Raw genomic sequence first — 22,122 nt, forward strand, 5'->3', positions numbered from 1 at the left:
GAGGTCGCAGGGAATCCTCTGTAAAGGATGCACTGATGAGTTCAATGGACAAACGTCCTCCAGTAAACCAGAGGAAATACCGGGTCATAAAAACCCTGCACACAGGAAAATAAAGGAGTTGGACTTATTTGTATGTTTTCTGTTTAAAATGACCATGATTAATCCTCCGTATTGGACTGACTCAATGTGAAGCAACAGAACTGCATCACACACCTTAGTGTAAATATAATGTTTTGAAGGAATATTTTGGAGACAAAATTGTTTGTGTTCAGTGACATGGTTGCCAGGTGGGTGATTCAGATTTTAGCCACTTTATAATATATTTGCTGCTTTATTTTGCTATGAGACAAGCTTTTTTTCCCCAGAAAAAGTTTGTAAAGCTCTCACTCTCCCACACCAAAACCCATAGAGAAAACCAGCGTTTTAAGCTCACAGGACCCTGTGGGGTAGCCAGTGGTTTACCACTGTCTTATTTGCCATGTTTTTGTATATTTGTGAGACTCGGGTGAACCTGAATGAAGGATTTCAAACACCAGAGTCACAAATATAACATTTTTAAACATAGCCATGAAAGCAAAAGGGGATCAAAACCTCACTGTGCTGTGAGCTAAAAACGCACAATTTCTATATGGACTTGGTGCAGTGGAGGGAATAGTTTACAGAGCGAAACAATCTTCACTTTCCTGTCATAAAAGACAGTTTTACACTGAGATTAAGTGACAGATATTATTCTTAAAATATCACAAACATAAGCTGGAGTGGATTTTCTCAGGTTAGCCTTTTGTTAAATGGTTAAAATCTGCCCCCCCTCTGAATCCCTGCTGACAGTCATGAAAGCATCGAGCATGTGACAGCTTGTCTCTTGCAGGTTCTCAGTATGGGGACACACACACAGAGCAGTCACCTGTGGGTAAGTCACTGACTAAGTGCCTCATAAAACCACTTTGAGACTATTAAAGTTTTAAACAACAACATGGCCACAAAGCGTCTTCTGTTAGCTTGTTTTATTAGCTCGACTAGTCATAACTGTCATCATTTTTGATTTCTTTTGGAGACAAAAAACAGAGAAAACAAAATATTTGCTACAACAAAAGAGCCAGATTCCTGTGTTTCTTACCTGTCTCCTCATCAATGGTAAAAACCCCAAGACCAGAGCCCTCATGGATGTGGTACCGGACGACTCCGTCTCTGCCCGCGTCCTTGTCTGAAGCTGTGAGCGTGACCACGGCCGTCCCCACGGCTGCATCCTCCATCACACCGGCCTCATACACAAACTCAGAGAACACAGGCCTGTGCAGGTTCTCGTTGACATCCAAGACCTGAATCTCCACGAAGCAGGACGAGGAGAGGGAGCGAGGGAGGCCGTGGTCGACCGCTCGGACTGTGAGGTTGTAGGATGGCCGCCTCTCAAAGTCCAGCTCCCTCTCAAGGGTCAAGGCTCCGGTGGAGGAATCGAGGTGAAAGATCCCGCTCTCTGTGTTCTTGAGGTTGTAGGTAACAAGGCCTCCGCTGCCCAGATCCAGATCGACACTCTCCACCCAGACAAGAAGTGTTCCAACAGGGACATCTTCAGGAACTTTGATTCTGTAAATCTTGGGTGTAAATTTGGGTGGGTGGTCATTGACGTCCTGCAAAACTACCACAAGGTCAATCGTGGAGAAGAGCTGAGGGTCGAGTTTGGCCTGGTCTCTGGCTTCAATCCTAAGGTCATGTCTGGGTGAGGTTTCTCGATCCAAATGATGCCTCACTGTGACCTCACCGGTCAGATCGTCTATCCCGAACATATCCGTTGATGTCAGCAGGGAGTACAGGACGTTACCGTTTGTCTCCGCGTCTGGATCCGTCGCACGAGCTGTGAAAATGACGGAGTCCACTTCTGTGTTTTCAAGCACGCGGATCACGTATCTGTGCTGGTCGAACACAGGAGGGTTGTCGTTGACGTCCATGATGTTCACCGCAATGAATTTCCACGCGGACGTCTGCGGTATTCCCAGATCGTAAACGGTGATGTTCAAAATGTAAAACTCCTTAGTTTCTCGGTCCAGTGGGCAAACTAACTTCAGGTCACCGGAGAACGTGTCGATGGAGAAACAGCCGTCTTCATTTCCGCTCGATATGACATAAACTAACTTACTATTAAACCCGGTGTCTTTGTCAGTCGCCTCGAACTGAAGAATGGTCGTGTTCAGCGGATGGTCCTCGATGAGGTCGATCGAGCTGGGAACGCTCGGGTCAAACTTTGGAGAATGGCGGTTGGTGATGTGAATGTCGGAGAACGTCTCTTCCTCTTGATTGGTTAAAATCGGTTTAATGGACTCGATGAGTTTATCCGTGAGCTGTTTGAAAATGCCCGTTTCCTCGCAGCGCAGCGTCACGTCATCACCCCTGTTTGTGACGGTTATTCTGACAACTGAGACTTTGGAACGATGCTTTCCATCCGTGGCTACGACACTCAATGTGAACGAACCAGCTCCCAGGGGAATCGGTTGTTTGAGGGTGATCGTGCCTGACACTGGGTCAATCCCAAACACTTGGAACTCATTCCCTGACTCTATGATGTACGTCAGCTGCTGCAGCTCATCTAGATCAACCGCCGACAGCTCGCAGATCATGTGACCCACAGGTAGATCCTGAGGTACAGTGGAGTTGCAGCCCACCCTCTCGAAAAGAGGTACGTTATCGTTGACATTGTTCAGAGTTATCATCACCGCACAGTCGCTGACCTGACTGAATGGGCTGCCGCTGTCCGAAGCCCAAACGTTCAAGTGGTACCGTCTTTTCATGAGCTCATAGTCCAGGTGTTCAGAAGTCGAGATGACGCCGGTGAACGCGTCTATCGTGAAAGGTAAAGGGCCTGCGTTGGCGATCGCGTACGTCACAAAGCCATTTTTGCCCTTATCTCTGTCTGTGGCTGAAACTCTCAGAACGCTGCTGCCGACAGGTGTGTTTTCATCCAGTGTGGTCTGATACGAGGTCTGCGAGAACTGTGGGCTGTTGTCGTTTTCATCTGTGATCTCGACCACGATGTGAGTCTCAGCTTCACCTTGATTGGCCACGACGTCAAACTCGTACCGATTCTTTCTCTCGTAATCAAACATTTCTGTTGTTACAATAATCCCCGTTTTGGGATTTATTTTAAATTTGGAGCTGTCCTGATTATTTTTAATGCCAAAAGTGACATTGTAGGGAACTGAGGTGACAGAAACCTTCAGCACGTGAGATTTGGGAGGTGAAAATTCACTCAGCGTGGCGATGTAGGTGTCCTCCAAAAATGTCAATGAGCTGTAACGATAGGCCGGAATGTGGATTTGTGTAATTGGAGAGACTAAACCCGGGGAGCCCCACTCTTTAGCCTGAAGTGAGAGATCCAGCCCAGAAGGAGTCTGAGAAGAGATAATCCTCTTTGTTGAGATCACTTGGAAGTCACTGCCCTGCACTCCTAAGGGGATTATCTCAAAACACTTGTGAGGATCCCCTCCAACAATATTAAGGGATTTGACCGACTTAACTCCACCCTCCACGTGGACATCGATAGCCACTTTTCCATCTGAAGAGACTGTAGGTTTGTGGGGAGATGTGATGACCAGAGAACCCTTTGATGCCTTTCGTACGTTAACCAAGACCCGGGCGACGTTACCGAATTTCTGCACGCCGGATATTTTCTTTGTCCTGTCTTCAGCTAAAACAGTGAGGTCATATTTCTCAGAGCGAGTCTGATTGAGCTTCTTGACGAGGCTGACTGTGCCACTGAAAGGGTCGACAGCGAAAGGATGAGCTCTGCTGGTGAAGGAGTAATAAAACTCGGCATTGCTCCCGACGTCTGCGTCTGTGGCGCTAACCCTGACCACACTCGACTTAAGTGGCGTGTCCTCAGTGATGGCTACATTGTATGAAGCAGGATAGAAAAGAGGCTTCAAGTCATTGGTGTCAAGCACCTGGACAGAAACCTTAGTCTTTGCCGTGAAGTCAAAAGTGCTTTCACTCGCCTCCACAGTGAGCGTGTAAGTGTCTCTGACCTCTCTGTTGAGGAGAGCAGAGTTACTGCGGCTAGTTTTAATCCTCAGGAAGCAGAAGTCTCCAACTTTGACAGCCTCGGCCTGGAAAAGCTCATCTTCATCGCCCTGGATGATTTTATACTCAATCTCCCAAAAGAGATCCGTCACTTCGATGCCCATCATCACCGGCGTCTCGGCGTACGTCCGCGGCGCCGAGTTCTCATTGATGGTGACATTGTAGAGATGGTGCGTGAACCTCAGCGGTAAACTGTCCTTCCCTTTCCCCACGCTCCCGTGACATCTGGACACGTGCAGGAGCACTGCTGCTAGAGTGAGGAGGGTCGTCCCTGAGGTGGCCATCTTTAATACGTCCACGAAGATCCTCAGACCTGCGAAAAGCAAAGGAAGATAAATGTAAGTAATGTAGCAGAATTATAGAGAGAAGAAAAACACAACAGTTAACACAATGAGCAAGCACTTGGCATGTGTAGCATCTGCCTCGGTAGGTTGGGGTGAAAGGGGAACAGAGGAGCTGCATTAAGTTCCTACTACTACTACGTCTGTCTGTCTGGTTTGCTAGTATAGTTGCTTGACCACTAAACGTTTTAACTAATATAAATGAACCTTTACCAGATTACGGATTACTGGAGGTACATCCATTAATGTGACTCAGATCAGAATTTTTTTTAGGACTCTGTGGACACACAAATCCAATCTTCAGTTCAGTTTTAAAATCAGATTTTGAGTCCGACCCACACGTTTACTATGATAGCCTCTATTTCTGAATTTTCTCGACCAAAAAAAGATGTTAATTGTTAATGATGCAGCAAAAACACATTTTAGAGGGCAGTCATGTTCACATTATAAATCAGAAACAAACAAACAAAGAAAAAAAGACATAGTATTTTGGTTTATTTGGTTTTTCAGGTATTTTTCAATTGAACATAATGTAAATTTTGTGAATTCTGGTCACATTTGGAGAATAAAGACGGTAAAGTGCGGCAAATATGAGCGGACACCAGAACTTAAAGGTGATTGAAAATGCAGGAGCGGTACTGGCACACAGATAAAAGTTGTGAGTAAGTGTTTTTAGATCTATAACAGGAATTATCAAGGCGTGTCTGGCACAAGCAGAAGAGGAGTGCATTCTCAAACGTGTACCTGAGTATTCTACATCAAATTCAAGTCAGTGTTGCCACGCCTCCCTCAGTACATCAAGAGAGCTTTTCTGCAATCATCATCGAGTTTCATGTGTATATATATACATCTTTATATAAAAGGAATAAAAGAATCGTTCATGGGTAACTTGAATTTCATGGAACGTAAAAAGAAAAAGCCTTTCTTACAAAAATCCACAATGACACAACGGGCCCAGGGGACGTCTGTGGCAAGACATCCAAATCGTGTCCCAACACGCTCTGACCAGAAAGAAGGGAAACTCATTGTCCCAGGATCAGAGTGTCATTAGCCTCGCAGCCTTTGTCAGACAGGTGGCAGCCCCAGCCCCTCCCCGTAATTATCCCTCTGCTGTCCAAATACCAACAACAAGGCATCATCAAAACTGTTACTTCTGAGCCTTTACCAGTCTGAGGCTATGAGAGGGATTTGTAGTTTGATGACACTGTGATCAAGCAGATGACGGTGGGAGGTTCAGTCCTGATCCGAGAGTAAACGGCAGCACAGTGTGAGTGTGTGTGTGACTGCAGACATATTTCTGTTTTCTGCATCAACAGAGAGTCACAGTCCCACATCGCTCGTGTGGTTGCGGTATTTTATGTCGAAACTGCGGCGTCTATTTTAAAATTCAAGACTTGTCCAAACGTGCGGCGCGATTTGTTTAAAATAGAACAAACACTCGAGTGAATCTGCTGAACATCATCGAATTAAGTCGACCACATCGATTATTACAGCACAAGTTAAACAATCCTGGGTCACTGGATTTAAACATTGAATAAAGAGGCCCTTTCTTTTGTAAAGCTGTGCTTTAATTACAAGGTATTTTCAAACAGGAAGAGTCCTGAATGAATGAATGAATGAATGAATGAATGGTCAGACACTGAGACTTGGAAAAATTCCATAGAAACTAATCTTACATCTTTTCCACTTTTCATTTTCCAATGCTCCCTCCTACTGCATTTGAATGTAATCTACGTTGTAATCTGTGTTCAGTGTTGACAAAATATCTACCATCATCTCTTTTGATTTTCACATATTTAAGTCATGCTGACTGAGAGAGAGAGAGAGAGAGGGAAAATAACAAGGAGTGTTAGCAATAAATGCTAAAATAAAGAGCTCACATGACTCAGTTTCTATGAGCCGCCGAGTTTGTAAACAGGTGTAGAGGACATCATTCCAGATCTTCAACTTCCTGATTAGCTTCCCTTCATTTTTACTCCAGAGAGTCACTGAAAGTTTATAAGAACCCTTGGGGGAAACAAATGGACGCAATGTGGCTCTGTGACAAACATTCAACTCTACCGTCTACAGAAAGTGTCAGATTAGCCTGATGTTAGCATTAACAACAGGCAGCGTGATGTAAATAACTGCTACAAACGTTGCTGTGCAGACTGACCCTCGGTAAATCTGGTCTGAGTCCATGATTTACCAAGAGTTAAATCAGTTCCTTGTGATTGTTCCCATCGCTCTGACTTCTTGTGCTCACTGTGAGCATTTTTCATAGGGTTCCAACGGGTCCTGGAAATCCTTGAATGTTTTTGAAAATTGCCCTTAAATAGACCTGGGCTTGAATTTTGTGCATCAACAGAAACACGCTGCAAAACCTAAAAAAATATACACGCTAATCCCAAAAACAACAGCAGGAGAGAAAACACCAGCATATTCAATAAGAGAAGTGCTCCGGACCTGCGGGGGCGCTGTTGTGCAGCTCTACGACCAGCCATTGCGATACTCTGGGACGACTGAATTCTTACTTTTTAAATTAAAATACCTGGTCATGTTGAACAAGTGGTAAAGCGGCCATCACGTGACCGTGCTAGACCAATACGGTGGCTGCTTTTGTAAACACAATCCAGTCTCGGAAAATAGTCCGCAAAAAGTTAATTCAATTTAAAAATGTAATCAACCCTGTGCGCACAATTATCAGAAGTTTAAAAGTCACAATGTCCATCCTTTAACTGTGTTTGGTCTCAGCTCCAGATTTGAGAACACGCCTCGAGGAGCATCAGTGGCCTCAATATTTCACGCGCTTTAGTGAAAACCACAAACACAAAATATGCAACAGAGATGTGGAAACACATGAGCCGACATGGAGCCGGGTAGACACAGTTTCACGGAGAGAGTGGGGAGAGACAGAGCTGGAGGGAGCAACACTTTGCCCTTCACTTCTTCTCTGACAGCTCCTCCACAGCTAAAAGCAAATCCACACACAACAATCTCCAGGGCAGAGACGCTGCTCCCTGAAATCAGAGATGAAAAGATCTGTCAAGGTTTTTTTTTTCCTTCTCTGCAGGCGAGAGAAAACCTAAACCTTGGAACCTACTGTTAGTCCATTAAGACACTCTGGTGGCGATGTCTTCACATTTGTCGTGAAAACACCAGCGTGAGACGTGGCCTCGCGGTTTATGAGGGTTCACAGAGAAAACACAAGTCTCCCAGGATTCAGGGTCTGCGTCTGCAGGTCGACTGGCGCTGCCGGTGTCAGTGTCAGTGGAGGGTGACAGGTGTGTGGTGTTTATCTCAGCTCTCGTGGTGACAGATAATCAGATTACCACAGTCCGGGCCCACTGTTTGGGTTTGGGAAGTGATTTAGAGCATCTTCCCCAGTTTTTCCCACATTTTTCCTGCAGTGTCGTTTTACTATCGCCTCACATCTGCAGCGGTTTGTTCGCATCATTTAGACAAGGGTTCTAACAGGAGTTTGTCCAAATCACTGCTTCCCAAACTTGGGGGTGCACCCCTTAGACGGTACATGATCCATATCTGTTTAGGGCAATTTTCAAAAACTTTCAAGGATTTTCAGGACCCGTGGGAACTCTGCTTTGCTATGAAACGTGCTCACAGTGAGCAGAAGAAGAAAAAACACAAGGCACTGATTTAACGTGGACAACTCTCGGTAAATCATGGACTCAGACTAGATTTACCCAGAGTGAGTATATGGAGCTATAACAGAGAGGGCACATTAAATATTAAATGTTTAGACATTGGGACTCATGGGAACCTTGGCTTGTCACCGGAGGGTTGCTGGTTTGAGTCCCCACCAGGTCAAGGGCAGTGGTACCCCGGAGCAAGGCACCAATTGCTCATTGTTAATCCTTACCACTGGATGTCACTAATTCATACACGGTGAAACGAGTCATCGGGAGGAGACCGATCCTTTGTGACGTGAAAATTAAGAAACTATAAAACCCTAAATATCAAAAGACACTCATGTGTAAATACTACATTACAACAAAATTATGACAAAAATATTATTATAAATTATTATACTGGAGTGGATATCAGAAAGTGAAAAATGCCAAATAAGATACAATCTAGAATCTTTTTCTGCATGTAAAACAACGTTTTTTTGCTGCTTTGTTAAAAAAAGCTCCTCTCCCACACCAAAGTCCATAGAGAAAATCAGCGATTTTAGCTCACATGGACACAAGAGCTGCCAGTCTCCTGCTGCCTCGTGTGGCCAGCTTGTGTCACTGAGGTAAATCTGAACAAAGAATCGCTGGTTTTCTCTATGGGGTTTGGTGTGGAGGTTTGTGACGCATTAAAGTGGCGTTGTGCCATCTTTAATATTAATAGATGTGTCCTATGACACTGGACAGGGTAAATAAATAAATAAAACCCAGGAAACATTTGTCTCGCTCAACAAAACTTTGTAACGACAGAGAGCCTCAAACCATGTTTTCCCAATTTCACGACTCAAAGGAAGAAACATCTCAGGTGCATCATGTGTTCATGCCGGGATGTAATGAGGCCATGAAGATAAATCTAATAAATAATAATAAATAAGGCTATAATAAAACACTCTGTCACAGACAAAATGAGTCTCACAAATCAGCAGCACGAGCCTCAACGTCCTCAACTGACCTCAGTCTGTGTATAAAAGTACTTTTAAAGTAAAAGTACAAGAATGTGACCAGAAAATGACTTTTATTGTACTTAAGTATCACTTAGGTAATTTTCTGATAAAAAATTGACTTAAGTTTAAATTAAGCAAAAGTATTTAAAAAAGGAGTAAGGATTGAGTCATGGTGGCTCAGTGGTAGGGTGAGGGTCTGTCAACTGGAATGCTGTGGGTTCAATTCCTTGCTCTGCTCGTCTACATGTGTCCTTGAGCAAAGACACTTAACTCCATGTTGCAGCGTGTGAATGGGTGAAAACTGTAGTGTAAAGCAGCTCATCAAGACGAGAAAAGCTCTATATAAATACAGACCATAATAACAACTCTTCTTCTGATTTTATTTGGGTGTAACAAAGAGAGTTAGAGGAAATGTAGAGGAGTATTTGTACTTTGTTTTACTACAGACCATAATACTAAAATATGCTGCAAACATTAGTCGTGACTATGTTACGTCGTGATAATCCCGATTCTGCGTGACTCGTTTCCTGTTCTTTAAACTTTTAACCGCAGTCTCTGCACTAATTCTGTCATTTGTTGTAAAAACAGACGCGAAACTCGAGTGAACCTGAGTTTGACACTGAAACATTCAGAGCTGCAGGGCAGAAGCGTCAGGCTCACACACACACACACACACACACACACGCCCGCATCCTCACAGTGAACACGACGACCTGCACACACACGTTCACCTCCAGCTTCCCGGCTCACGTTTCACCTGAACCTCCACTGGACACAAAGATCACTTCCTCTGAGCGACGCGTCCACCTGAGTAGAGCCGAGCACGAGACGTCACTCTCTGCACGAGGCACGGTTTCAAACTCACCTCAGGAGGACGGCCATTGACTATTGCAACACAGACAAGTTTGATCACGGATCCGTAAAAACTTGTAGCTGCTAATCCAGGAGCTGGCGGAGTTTAATTATGACAGGGAAGGAATGTGGTTTGATCTGAAAAGAGCCGAGAGCTGAGTGCAGGTCCTGCCAGGTCCGCTGGCACGCACACACACACACACACACACACACACTTTAAATTGAAGAAGAAATCCTTTAACTTAACTCCTAAGTATTTTTCCAAGAATATCATTATTATATTATTATATATTATATCATTATAACATTATTTTATTTAAAATCACCCAAAAACGGGTGTAAATTCTCTGACAGGAAGTGGCTTTGTTTTGACAGGAAGTGGCCACTGTCATTGCCCGATTTGTACGGGAAACTCAATTTGTTCTGCATGTGTGCAAAATATATTACAAGACATGTGGAAACTAAACTAAAAATGGCATAAAAACAATATAAATGTTATTTTATTTTGAAGAGTTAACTGTATTTCGTTTTATAGGAACAACTACAAGGTTCTTTTTCTAAAACTAAGCATTTGTATAAAAAAAACTAGCAAACACACTCTACTACCAGGACACATTGGTGCAGGACGGTAGACGGTGGTCGTGTAGAGGAATTAAAAAGGATTTTAACGCAAATGAAAACGATCTGTCACCCTGAGCCTTCTCCGACTTCTGCATTCATCCCATTTAACTCATTTCCTGGTTTTTGTGAGGCGATTACACAAGAACACAACGGACAGAAGAGAGGAGATGAAACGGGATATCGCAGTAATTACAGCGAACTGCTGCTGCTGCTGCTGCTGCAGAGTTCCACTATCAAAGGGTTTAATAAGAGCCGAGAACAACCTGAACCCTTTCTGTTAATTAAAAACGCACCTTTAATTCAACCAAACACTTGACAGAAAGCTGCGTCTCGTTAACCTGTCACTGCGCGTCCAAACGAATAATTAAAGGTTTCATAAAACAATGATTAAACGTTTGTCATCATCACACTTGTAATAATGAATAAAACATGAAGAAAAAAACAATAAATGACCCATAGGTCAGCTGCTAATGTAACTAGAGAAGGCAATTTCTCATGAAAGTGCAGTGGAGATTGCTGCCGTCTGCCCGAGCTGCAGCCAATCTTCAATCCTGGATTGAACCGGTATTTATGAGAAGATCCATCATTTCCCCGGACACATTATCAGACGTGTAATTTCCCTTCAACTCCTGAATGTCCACATGAATTCCTCTCAACCCACGCAGAGGCAACACAAGGACCCGACAACCAGGTCAGGACGGGCGCACGATTTCCCCGTCCCCCCCAGACACCAACAGAGCCAGAACACAGACCACACAGACAGCAGGTCCAACCATCAACCCATCACACCGCCACCCACAAGACCTCCAGCAGCCCTAAGGAAGAACAACCAACACACAACACGGCACGCGAGCCATCCATACAATCTGAAGACCAGCAACAAAACCACCAAACGCCCCCAAGACCCATCCACACAAATCTGAAAGTTCTTCATTTGCTCAAAATCTGCTGAAGATCAGATGTCCTCAAGCAAGCCGCATGTGCAGCCCATGGCCAAGTGGAAAGGGGACTTGGCTTGTAACCGGAGGAATGCCAGTATCGAGTCCCTATCAGGTCAAAGGGCTGGGTTACCCCTGAGCAAGGTATCCAACCCCCATCGCACCCACTGCTCCTAATTCTAGGAAGGTTTCTCGTAGTGGATGAGTTAAATGCAGAGAAGAAGAAGTATAAAATACAAAGACAAGACCACCCTCAACCCAGGATTGGAACCAGTATAGTTCCAACCACACTGGTCCACCCCACGTAAACCGCCCTTCATCGGATCATGTCTCGTGACCTGGTTGTCGATACAGGGTTGAGAAAATGGACTGTGATGTAATATTTACGTGGGTCTCTGCTGGACATTCAGGAGGTGAAGAACCTGGCTAAGGAAGCACTGGTCAGGGAAATGGTAGAGGTTTGTCTGTCGAGGTTAAAGAGAAGAGATGAGGTTGTTCCGAGTAGACTGGGAAGCAGAAGAAGGTAGCAATGTTACCTAAAAACTGGATAATGTCAGTCTTACATCGGTTTGTGCTCATGGGTTCATTCTAATCCCTTCTAATCCCATCAGTCTGTAGCTGCGAGGTTTCTGTTCAATCAGTCGTCACCTTGTGAGTTCTCAATGATCTGGTGTCAGTTTTACACCGAGTAGACGACACATCTGCTCGACCACATCCACCGTTTTAAAGTTTTATTTCTTAACGTATTCTCGTTCTGCGAGTTAGAAAACGAAGCCCATTGATTTGTATCGGACCATTAGCACATGACGGCGTGACATGGAGCCTCCGGAGAGTCTGAACTCAGGCACCGACTGTCGATACTCAAGCGCAGATATGAAATAACGCAACGCAGCATTATTCATGGATTGATTTTCACGACATAATTAAGGCTGTGCATACTGGTTTACATTAGCAACAGAAAATTACTCCTTCTATTAAATTCGCCGTGTTGACTCTCTTGTGGCTTTCACGGCATCTGCACACCTGAGCAATAATCACGGCGTTGATGTGTCACACCTGTCAGGTGGAGGTGGGATCATTCAGGACCAAAATATGAGAGGAAAACAAGTGCAGAACCTGTTCAGTATTTAAATATTTCAGCTTTTGAAGCCAGTCTTCAATTTCTTGCATTTGTTGTCCAAAAATCACCAAACACTTTATGTTTTTTTTAGCTTCATAAACAAAAGCCTTAAATATTAACCTGATGCACTCGTGTCTGCTGTTTCACCACTAGATATCACTTATTTTGACATGGTGAACTTTAACAAGTCATTAAGAGAATAGAGCGCCTTCCGGTGGCGGCCAACTACTGTAATTATCAATCATAGCAAGTTTGATTGCGATCAGACTTTCTATCGCTACGTTACAACGGTTTCAGAAGTCCTCAGAATTACCCGCAGTAAAGATTTTGGTAACTTTTAATCCTCATCATGTCCACAGCGACCTGAGCAAATTAGAAGTTGATCGCAATAAAGCTTTGGGAGGAGTTCATCGAAATACCTCATGTGCGAAATGGGCACCGAAATCGCCAAAAGTGTTAGGACTGTTTATTTTAAGTGTTCTAGGGGGCGCTGTGGAGCCATTTTGCCACACACAGTCTTAGAACCCACATCAGACTCACACGTGAGTTATTCCTGACTTGTTTGTCACTATATGACCATCTGTCGGCTCTCAGGACCAATTTCTTTTTTGGTCATTTTTTGCAAATGTTCAGACTTCGCACTGTTGCCGTGGTAACGCCGTTTCATACTCACCATATTCACCACCAATTATCTACAAGGTGTTTTTAGTGATGACACAAATTCTGGATAATTCCTGTGAGAGCAGCGTGCAAATCAAATACAGAAATTTGAATATTTCCACATTGACGCCTTCAGGGCAGTTCCTTACATTTATAGGAAGTGAGTGAAAACTCAATTATTTAAGAATATAAATATAATGTCAGTGGGGTTTCTCTATATGTGAAGAGCCACAGCTATAAAAACTCAGTTATAATGTGTACAGGTACAGTGGGGAGCTGTCAATCATCATAAACAGCAGCGGCAGCTGCTGCAGCATTTAACCGACCACCGGGAGAAAATTAACATTCCGCGCTGGTGTTGAAAGGCTAACGTTTATAACCTGTGACATGAAGTGGAAGAATGTATTTAAATAAATAATAAATAATAAGTCTCCCTCCACATGTGTGTGTGGGCTTCACGTCCAGGTACCAATTAAAATCCTGTCCGAGTCTCAGACTCCGCCCTCATTTACGTCTCCGAGCTCTTTGCTTTCACTTTATTACTTATTTCCTGCGTGGCTGTCGTTAGCAGTGGATGACTCTGACCTCTGACCTCTGTGAGACTGGCTCTGGGTCAGGGTTACAATATTAATAGAGAGCGGTTTCTCCGTTTTACAGCACGTTAATGTGACAGATTCTTTTGTAAAATGTAGTAATCCTGGGAATTTAAAGGGATAGTTATTTTATTTTTTTGGGTGTATGAGACACTCTGCCAGTGTTTAGAACTAGAAAAAACATGAAAACATAACTGCCAGTGATGACGCAAACAAAAGACGACAGAAAACGGACAGTATGTAAACCACGCGCTCTCCCACACCAAACTCCATAGAGAAAATCAACGTTTTTAGCTCGCAGAGACACAGGAGCTGCTGGTCTACCCCCTGCCTCTTTGGGTCATTTTGTGTCATTGAGGTGAATCTGAATGATTGATTTCAAAAGCCAAAGTCACAAAACAACACATGTGAACTCACTTGGAAGCAGCAGTGGATGCACAACTCCTGTGAGCTGTGATGTTAAAATCGTTGATTTTCTCTATGGGGTTTGGTGTGGGAGAGTGAGCGGTTAACAAAAGTCTTACAAACTGACAGAAAATGTTGTCCAATGACAAAATAAAGTGGTAAATATATTCTTAAGATATCAAAAAACCCTGAATTAGCACTTAACCCATAACCCTGCGATCACCACCTGCAGAAGCGTCCACCTCTGAGTGTATTTTCAGATCACATCGACAGTGAGGTCACAGCGGTGACCCCGGGGTCTGAAGGGTCAGGGGGGTCGGGGGGGGTCAGACTCTCTCTCATCCAGAGCTTAACGTCGGGACACGGAGGCCCCTGACTGGAGGTCAGTGGTTAAACTGGGATGAGTTATGAGCACGAGTTCGCTCTGTGGTACGAAGGCTGTTAAACGCGTCAGGACGTGTTTTCTGAAGAGAACCAGAGAAAAAGATGCGTCTCTGTTCAATAAACCTGTCAGCATCGCATTAAATCTGATATTTAAGGGTTAATGATGAATGAGAATTATCATATCAGCCATACTTGGAGGCCCAGAGAGAAAGTATATATAATTATGCATATAAATATGTAGTGTTTGCCACATTCATTTAGTAATTCCTTCCTAAATATACAAGAAAAGTCAAATGTATATCACCTTTATGTGAAAAATGTGATAATTAACTATATTTTGTGACCAATAAAAATAATAAGAGAAAGTGTCTCCTCCATATTCACTCTCTCACACACACACACTCACTCAAACCCTCACTGTGTCATTGTGAGGTTTTTACTGCGTGGTGACAGTGGATTTTAGCGTCAGAGCTTCTGTTAAAGTTGAACTCGCTCATAAAAACGAAATAAACTATATAAAAAAGTCTGTGTGAAGCAAACGCTGACGTTTAAAGTGACGGTTATAAAAAAAAAAACAGACGCTGTTTGTTTCAAGTTCACTTTAAAGGCTTTAAATGTGGAGAATTAAGGTTTTTTAAACTCCATATTTTACAATTTAAAACATAATAAAACACACTGAGGTCTTTTCTTTCCCACAGGATTTTCTGCAGATGTAGATTAAGTCTGCTAACATTAGTTGTGAGTTCATTTTTCTTTTCTTTATTCATTTCATTCAATGTTTGGCGCATGTTCACATCAACTGTCCTCTAGGGGGCGCAAATGTCAGTTCCATCTTTTTCAGAGTGAGCTGTCTCACTTTTAAACCTATCTCTGCGCCGTCGTGTCTTTATTTATCGCTCGTCGACAACAACCTCAAACTACTGCTAACTGAGTAATTGTGTGAGTTTTGTAGTCGGTTTCAATAACTAGTTACTAGTTAACTGTCAATCTGGCGAGCTCAAACGTCCTCAAACGTCTTCAAACGTCCAAATTATGTTCAGTTTACAGTCGTTTCACGTTTAATCACAGAAACACTTGGTAAATCCAGCGTCAGAGTAGTTTTCATTTACACGTCAGTTATGAATGGATGAATGGATGGATCCAGCTGAAAGACAACTCGCCCTACCACTGATCCACCGTTGCTCAATCCTAACTCCTCACTTCTAAAACTAAAATCAGAAAATGATACTTAAGTACAGTAAATGTCATAAACGTTTAGACTTTTACTTAAGTAATATTATAAAAATACCTTACTTAAGTATCACTTAAGGTACTTTTACAAAAGACTGTTATTTTGTGTTTTCTTTTAAACTGATTTAGGTTTTTAAATGTATTTCTTTCATCTCTCTAGAAACAAAGTCTTTCTTTCTTGTTTTGTTTTAAACTTTAAAGTCAGATCTGCTCATTTCTGAGTTTGTATTTTTATAATAATAAGAAGAAGTTACATTGTTGTGTCGTGAACGTTCCTGATGTCTAATGATTGAACTTTCCTGTTAACAGGTTTCAGCACGTTTATCTTTGTCCTTCGTCAGAAATGTTCTGAGGAAGGAGGAAGAAAAAAGAAAATACAAGAAGACAAAAAAAACTAAGAACAGTTACAGTTTGACACCAGAGCCTCAGCCTCTCTGTGGTCAGAGGGGGTCAAAGGTCGTGTGAAGGGTTGAGTGTTGGGGGTGTCCTCTCACACTCACACACTCACACACACACACACTCACACACACACACACACAGTGTCACTCACTTCATCTGGGATTTCACTTCAGTTGGTGCAGTGTGACACTCATAGGTGTGTGTGTTGGATTACAGAGGATTTTAATCCCATTTTTTCCGCTCCTAACAAACTTCAGTCTTTTATGGTGTTTTCATGTTTTATTTATTTACATTTCTTCATTCCACCTAATTGCAGGATTATAGTTAATCCATCACTCCTTTCGTCCGTTCAACTATTCCAGCTAAATCTATACATTGACGTAATCCACACAGATTATTCAATATAGACCTTACTTTTGGGCAGAAACATGACTTGGCATGGTTGGGTTGATGTAACAGTTAATTTAAGTCGAAAACTTCATTGGAACTGGAAAATTGAATCAGTCTACATCAGCAGAAAATCCGAATCCTAATCCGTTCTTTTTTTCAGTTATGCGGCCGAAACAAAGAATAACTTTAATGTTAATATAACATTATAAAAATGGTGTTTCCGAGTTCAGATTCAGGTCGAACATTTATATTTTTCACAATTCACGATGTTTGAGGATAAAAAAATATGCTCAAACGTTGTCTGAGGTCACTTCCTCGCGTCATCCTCTGAATCTGTAATCTGTAAACCCCTCACATTTCCCGTCTCTCTTTACATGTTTTTTAAAAATGCCTAAACAAATTCCACAAATTTATTTGGGGCCCCAAAACAAATCCCCTGTGATCCATCTGTGGGACGCAACCCAGTGTTTGGTAACGACTGGACTATACCAAAGTATCAACAAGGTTTTGGTAAAAAACAAATCTAGTGTTGGTAGTTATGTTGCATTTATTCTAAATTCTCTTTAGCGTGATTTTTTAAATACAAAAATAACAACTTAAGTCTCAAATTTTCCAATTTTTTCTACTTTTTCTCGCGAGTTGGATTTTAATCTTACTTTTCCATCATTTTCTTTCCTCACTTCTTCACTCTCAGTCTCTTGAAGGTTCATTTCCACTTAACTACGCAAGGGTTATAAATCCATCTCTGCTTTTTATGGTGGGCAATCCCAATCCCAGTGTCCAGCCACATCCACACTTAATCTCAACATCTCCAAAAACAGCTGTGTGCTGGCGTGTCAGCCGCTAACCTTTGGTCAGATTATTTAATCTGCACCGTGACTCCTGAAACTTCTAAAAGAAAACGTGAGCAACCTCCCCTCACTTTCAGGTCACGCGAGGGTTCAGCGGTTTTTCTTTCAGCACCCCATGTTTTTGCTTTCCATTATGGAAAGTCACCTTTCACAGAGTCCTCAAAGGTCAACTTAGCGTCCATCCATCACGGACGCCGCCGTCCGTGTCAGAGCTGACGCGGACGCCACTCAGCGGTGGAGAAAAAGATGTTCTTTTCTCCGTCGTTCACAGATATGACTACGTACTGTTCTGTCGTCACAGCTGAAGAAGAAGAAGAAGAAGAAGAAGAAGAAGGAAAAAGACAAACACGATTGAGCAACAAACAAGGGTTTGCTGTGGATGAAAGAGAAGGAAGAAAGGGAGGGGACTCAAAGTCAAGATCTGACATGTGTCTCCACTGCTGGACTCTCCCAGGTCCAAAAATGCCCACTCAAACAAGCCAAAACTTCACATTTTCTCATAAAAACACAGAATAAACAGATTATAGTGGAGAGATTTCGCTTCACCGGCTGCTTCTGCTTGACTTCCTTCACTCCAGGACCATGTTTAATGATAGTGTGATAGTAAATAGTGGCACAGTGCACAATAAACAGCAGCAGTGAGTGTGAATGAAGTGAATCAGTGTGTGTCCGTGTGTGTATGTGTGTGTGTGTGTGAGAGAGAGAGGGAAAACACACACACCTGAAGTGGACTTAGGCGACTCCTCCAGGAATAATCTGCCAGGAGCTTCTCCCTCAACGCTTTCAGGAACTTCTTAAAAAATCCTCTGACAGGACGACGATGACAGTCGCCGGTGTAGTCCCATAGTGGCCTGGTGAGAAGTCCATGAAACTCTTACACACTCTTACACACACACACACACACAGAGGAGTTGTAGGAGAGTGTGTGTGTTTCTAACTTCAACTTCAGCGCCTTCAGACGCTCTGAACCAAAGTGCTGCTGAGACACTTCAGCACTCCCTCAGGAGCCTCATCTCCACCCACTTCTCACACTGTCCCTCCTCTGATCCTCACACACACACACACACACACTCCATGTGCTCAGATTGCTCCCCCCTCATTCTCGCCTGTGGGCTCAAGCCTTTGGGCCTGAGCCAGGACTGTTCTTTTAATGTGTGTGTGTGTGTGACTCCATTTGGAGCAGTTACCTGCAACAAGGTTTTGAGTTGAAAAAGCAAACAAAACAAAAACAAAAAAAACAAGAACTGTAAAAACTGTAGTACCTATGCCAGGCCTGTGTGTGGCGCTGCTTTATTTTTAAGTAAAGTAACCAAACAAACTCCAAAAAGTCTGATTTAAAAGTCTAATTTTAGTCCGACTAAGACTATAGTTCTGTTTTCTTATTAACGTCGTGTAAACGTCAACGTTAGTTAGTGAGTCTGACTAACATCGAGCTAGTCTTAGTCGGACTAACATACCTGGATAATGTGACTCATAGTCCGATTAATCCTGCATGTACACGCTTAGTCAGACTGGAGTCGGACTTGTTGCTCTGCACACGCAACAAGTCAAAATATGTCACTTTAATTGTTTGCTAATTTTTATGCAAAACAGGTTAATTTTTCACATTTTTTGTAAAGAATTCACTAAAAAGTCTCTTTCACAATAAAATTAGCTTCTATATCCGTTTATCTTTGAACTGAACATAAAAGGTACTAGCTTTGTACGCCTGGTCTGACCTTTAATATTTCTGAGAAAAAGAAGTCAGAATTGTGAGATTAAAGTTGGATTTCTGAGAGAAAAGTAGTCAGAATGCTTAAATTTTAAATAACAAAAGTTTTCATAAATTTACCAAACATTTCAGGTGTTAGAGACACGGCTGTAAAGTAATCGACAAAGTTAGTTCCTGAAACCAAACCCAAACTGTAATTAACGATTTCTGTTTAATAAAGTTGTTGAAAGCTTTTTAGAAAGACCACGTCGACACCTTCAAATTTGATTTATTGTTATAAAAACAAAGTAAAATTGATAATTAAAATCCCTTAATTACCCCTCAAACATTCCACTTTACTGTATGTTATTGTTTGACTTAAATATACTATGGCTTTTAAGTAATTAACTAACAAGTGAAAGCAGGTTTGAGTGACTGAGCAGTTTGGGTGGAACCATGTGACTCAACAATAACTTGGTAATGGGCTCCTTCATCAGCAGTGAGGTAATTACCTGTGATGGTCTCTCTCTCTGCAGGCTTTGTCTTGTTGTTGTTGTGTAAACACCGTATAGAACCTGGATGCATGTGGCCCCTCTGAGTGTTGGCCCCGGGCCATGAATGTGGTTACAGCGAGTTCTGTGAAAGACGGCGGCGGCAGGAAAACACGACATTAAAAGTGATTCGTCCAAAAAAGATCAGGCTACAAAAGTATATTAATAATTACTTATAAAATGAGCATTTGAATGCTCTGCTGCCCCCTACAGGTTCAAGAAAACATGATTGCAACCCATTTCCCAGTTTTCTTTAGCATTATTTGCTCTTTCATATGCAGATGACACTCACTTAATTCAGAGCCTGTGATTTGTTGGATCTGGAAAATGTCTATGATGTGCGTTCTATGTACAGGGTTTTTGATCGGAATTCTCAGATTACAGTTAGAATTCCTGTGAAAAAAATGGCAGAATTTTGAGATTAAAGCCAGAATTTGGATGAAAGAAATCAGAATTCTGAGATTAAAGTCTGAATTCATATGGAAAAAAGACAGAATTCTGATATTACAGTGGGATTTCGGAGAAAAAGGCAGAATTCTGAGATTGAAAGTCCCAAAGCTGAAGGAAAAGGGCAAGATTTTGAGATTAAAGTCAGATTATTCTAAATTGTGACTTTAATCTTAATCATATTTTACTGTAAATTTAAAAACACACAGAAATGTACTGTAATAGTCATGAGCTGTTAAGTTAAGTCCATTTGTAATAATTTGTAATAATTTGTCCATTTGTAATAATACATCACCTCATAGTAAAACATCATTGTTATTATTTTGATTATTTGCACTGGCACATGTGAATCCTGCAGATAATCACATACAGAGCTTTATTATATTAGGGTTAAAAAGGAAAAGAAAAAAATCAATTCCTATAAGAATTGAGATTCTTCTCATCCAGCGTTCAGAATTGATTTTTATAATAACACAAGAAAAAGAGCAGCTGGAAAATAATCTGCGTTCACAGCTGCGTTTTAGATTTAATGACATAATTATTATTAGTTTTGTATAAAAACAAAGGCGTCTGACGTCAATGGATCAGTGACAGGAGCTGAACACGTGTTTAAATAAATAACCATTTATTCTGACTCCACTGAAGCAAAGAAACTATAACTTAATCCCCAAATGTCTCACTTTCTCTTTGGATAATGACCGACTGGAGCTGCATCAGAGAATAGAAGAGATTCCTTCAATTTAGTGTCATTTTTTAGTTTTTTTTTATTGTTTTTTTTTTTTCTTTAAAATCGGAACAGAAGGTGAGCAGAAGCTTCCCTGAGGCTCCATGTTCAGAGTTTCCAGGCCAAGGTAGAGCGAGATTAGGATGCAGAGAAGAGAGGGAGATGACACATGGACCTGCAGAGAGAGGGAGAGAGAGGGAGCGAGAGAGAGAGTGAGAAAAAGAGAGAGGGGGGGGGGGATTGGTGAGGGTTATTCCCTCACCAATGGAGAAATAAATTGAAGGGGATACAAAAATTTAGATAAATGACAGAAAACGAGGTAAAAAACGATGTCGGGGAGGAAGGTGGTGATAGAGAGAATAAAGAATAAGACAAACATGGAGAAAAAGAAGTGAAACAATGAACAAGAAGGAAAAAATCTGATTTTTTAATTAAAAGGCAGAATTCTGAAATTAAAGTCTGGATTTTTATGGAAAAAGGCATCATTTGAAGTAAAAGGCAAATATTTGAGATTAAAGTCGGAATGCTGAGAAAAAAAATAACAGAATTCTATAATACAACTAGAAATTCGGAGATTAAAGAAAATGAAACATTTTTACTTGGCAGAATTTTATTAACTCTGTTTCCTGACGTTATCGAGTTCTTTTTGCCACAAGCAGCGTCGCCCCCTGGTGGCCGACTGCTGCCTCTGGCCCACGTCCAAGGCTTCACTTTTCGACCCACAAGACTGCGTCCATTTTTAATCTATAAATCTTTAGTCTCCAACTCTTATATTTGTCAAAATTTAAACCCATTTCCCAGCTTTTTTTTAAATCATTGTTCCTGTATATGCAGATGATACACACGTCTTTACACAGTACAGCAAAAAACTGCCTTTTCACTGCTGCACCACCAAAAACACATGCTAAAGGTTTAGCTGAAGAAGAAACTGTGATAGAAACAGCATTTTTTACGTGCTTATACCTTGAATGTTCTGAAATGTACCAAAAAGATATGTTTTGTTTGCCATTTGGACGTTTTTTTGGGGGGGGGTTAAAAAGTCTGACATGGACCAAACAATGATTTACTGGCTAAACTCCAGCAAATGTACTCCAGAAAACACATCTTTAGCATTCACTCTTGTTCATGCATCACAAAAAAGTATAGTTAGAGATATCATAATAATGTTTAAATCAACGTGAATTTAATCCATTATGGCTTTGGAAGATGCTAAGAGATGGTTGGAGAGGTGGAGGAGGTG

The 22,122-nt window shown here is 42.0% G+C and overlaps 1 protein-coding gene across 1 annotated transcript in view; it reads right to left on the bottom strand.

Annotated features, from left to right (window-relative positions):
* Positions 1 to 18,341, bottom strand: part of fat2 (FAT atypical cadherin 2) — an 84,393-nt gene extending 66,052 nt beyond the window's left edge. Inside the window, exons 1-2 of the mRNA XM_044040945.1 lie at positions 18,192 to 18,341; positions 1,118 to 4,384 (exon numbers count right to left, since the gene is read on the bottom strand). Of these exons, the coding sequence (XP_043896880.1) occupies positions 1,118 to 4,355 (3,238 nt within the window). The 5' untranslated portion in view covers positions 4,356 to 4,384; positions 18,192 to 18,341. The remainder of the gene's footprint in view (positions 1 to 1,117; positions 4,385 to 18,191) is intronic.
* Positions 18,342 to 22,122: the final 3,781 nt, after the last annotated feature.

This window comes from Solea senegalensis, linkage group LG12 (genome assembly GCF_019176455.1).
Source record: "Solea senegalensis isolate Sse05_10M linkage group LG12, IFAPA_SoseM_1, whole genome shotgun sequence".
Taxonomy (NCBI): Eukaryota; Metazoa; Chordata; class Actinopteri; order Pleuronectiformes; family Soleidae; genus Solea; species Solea senegalensis.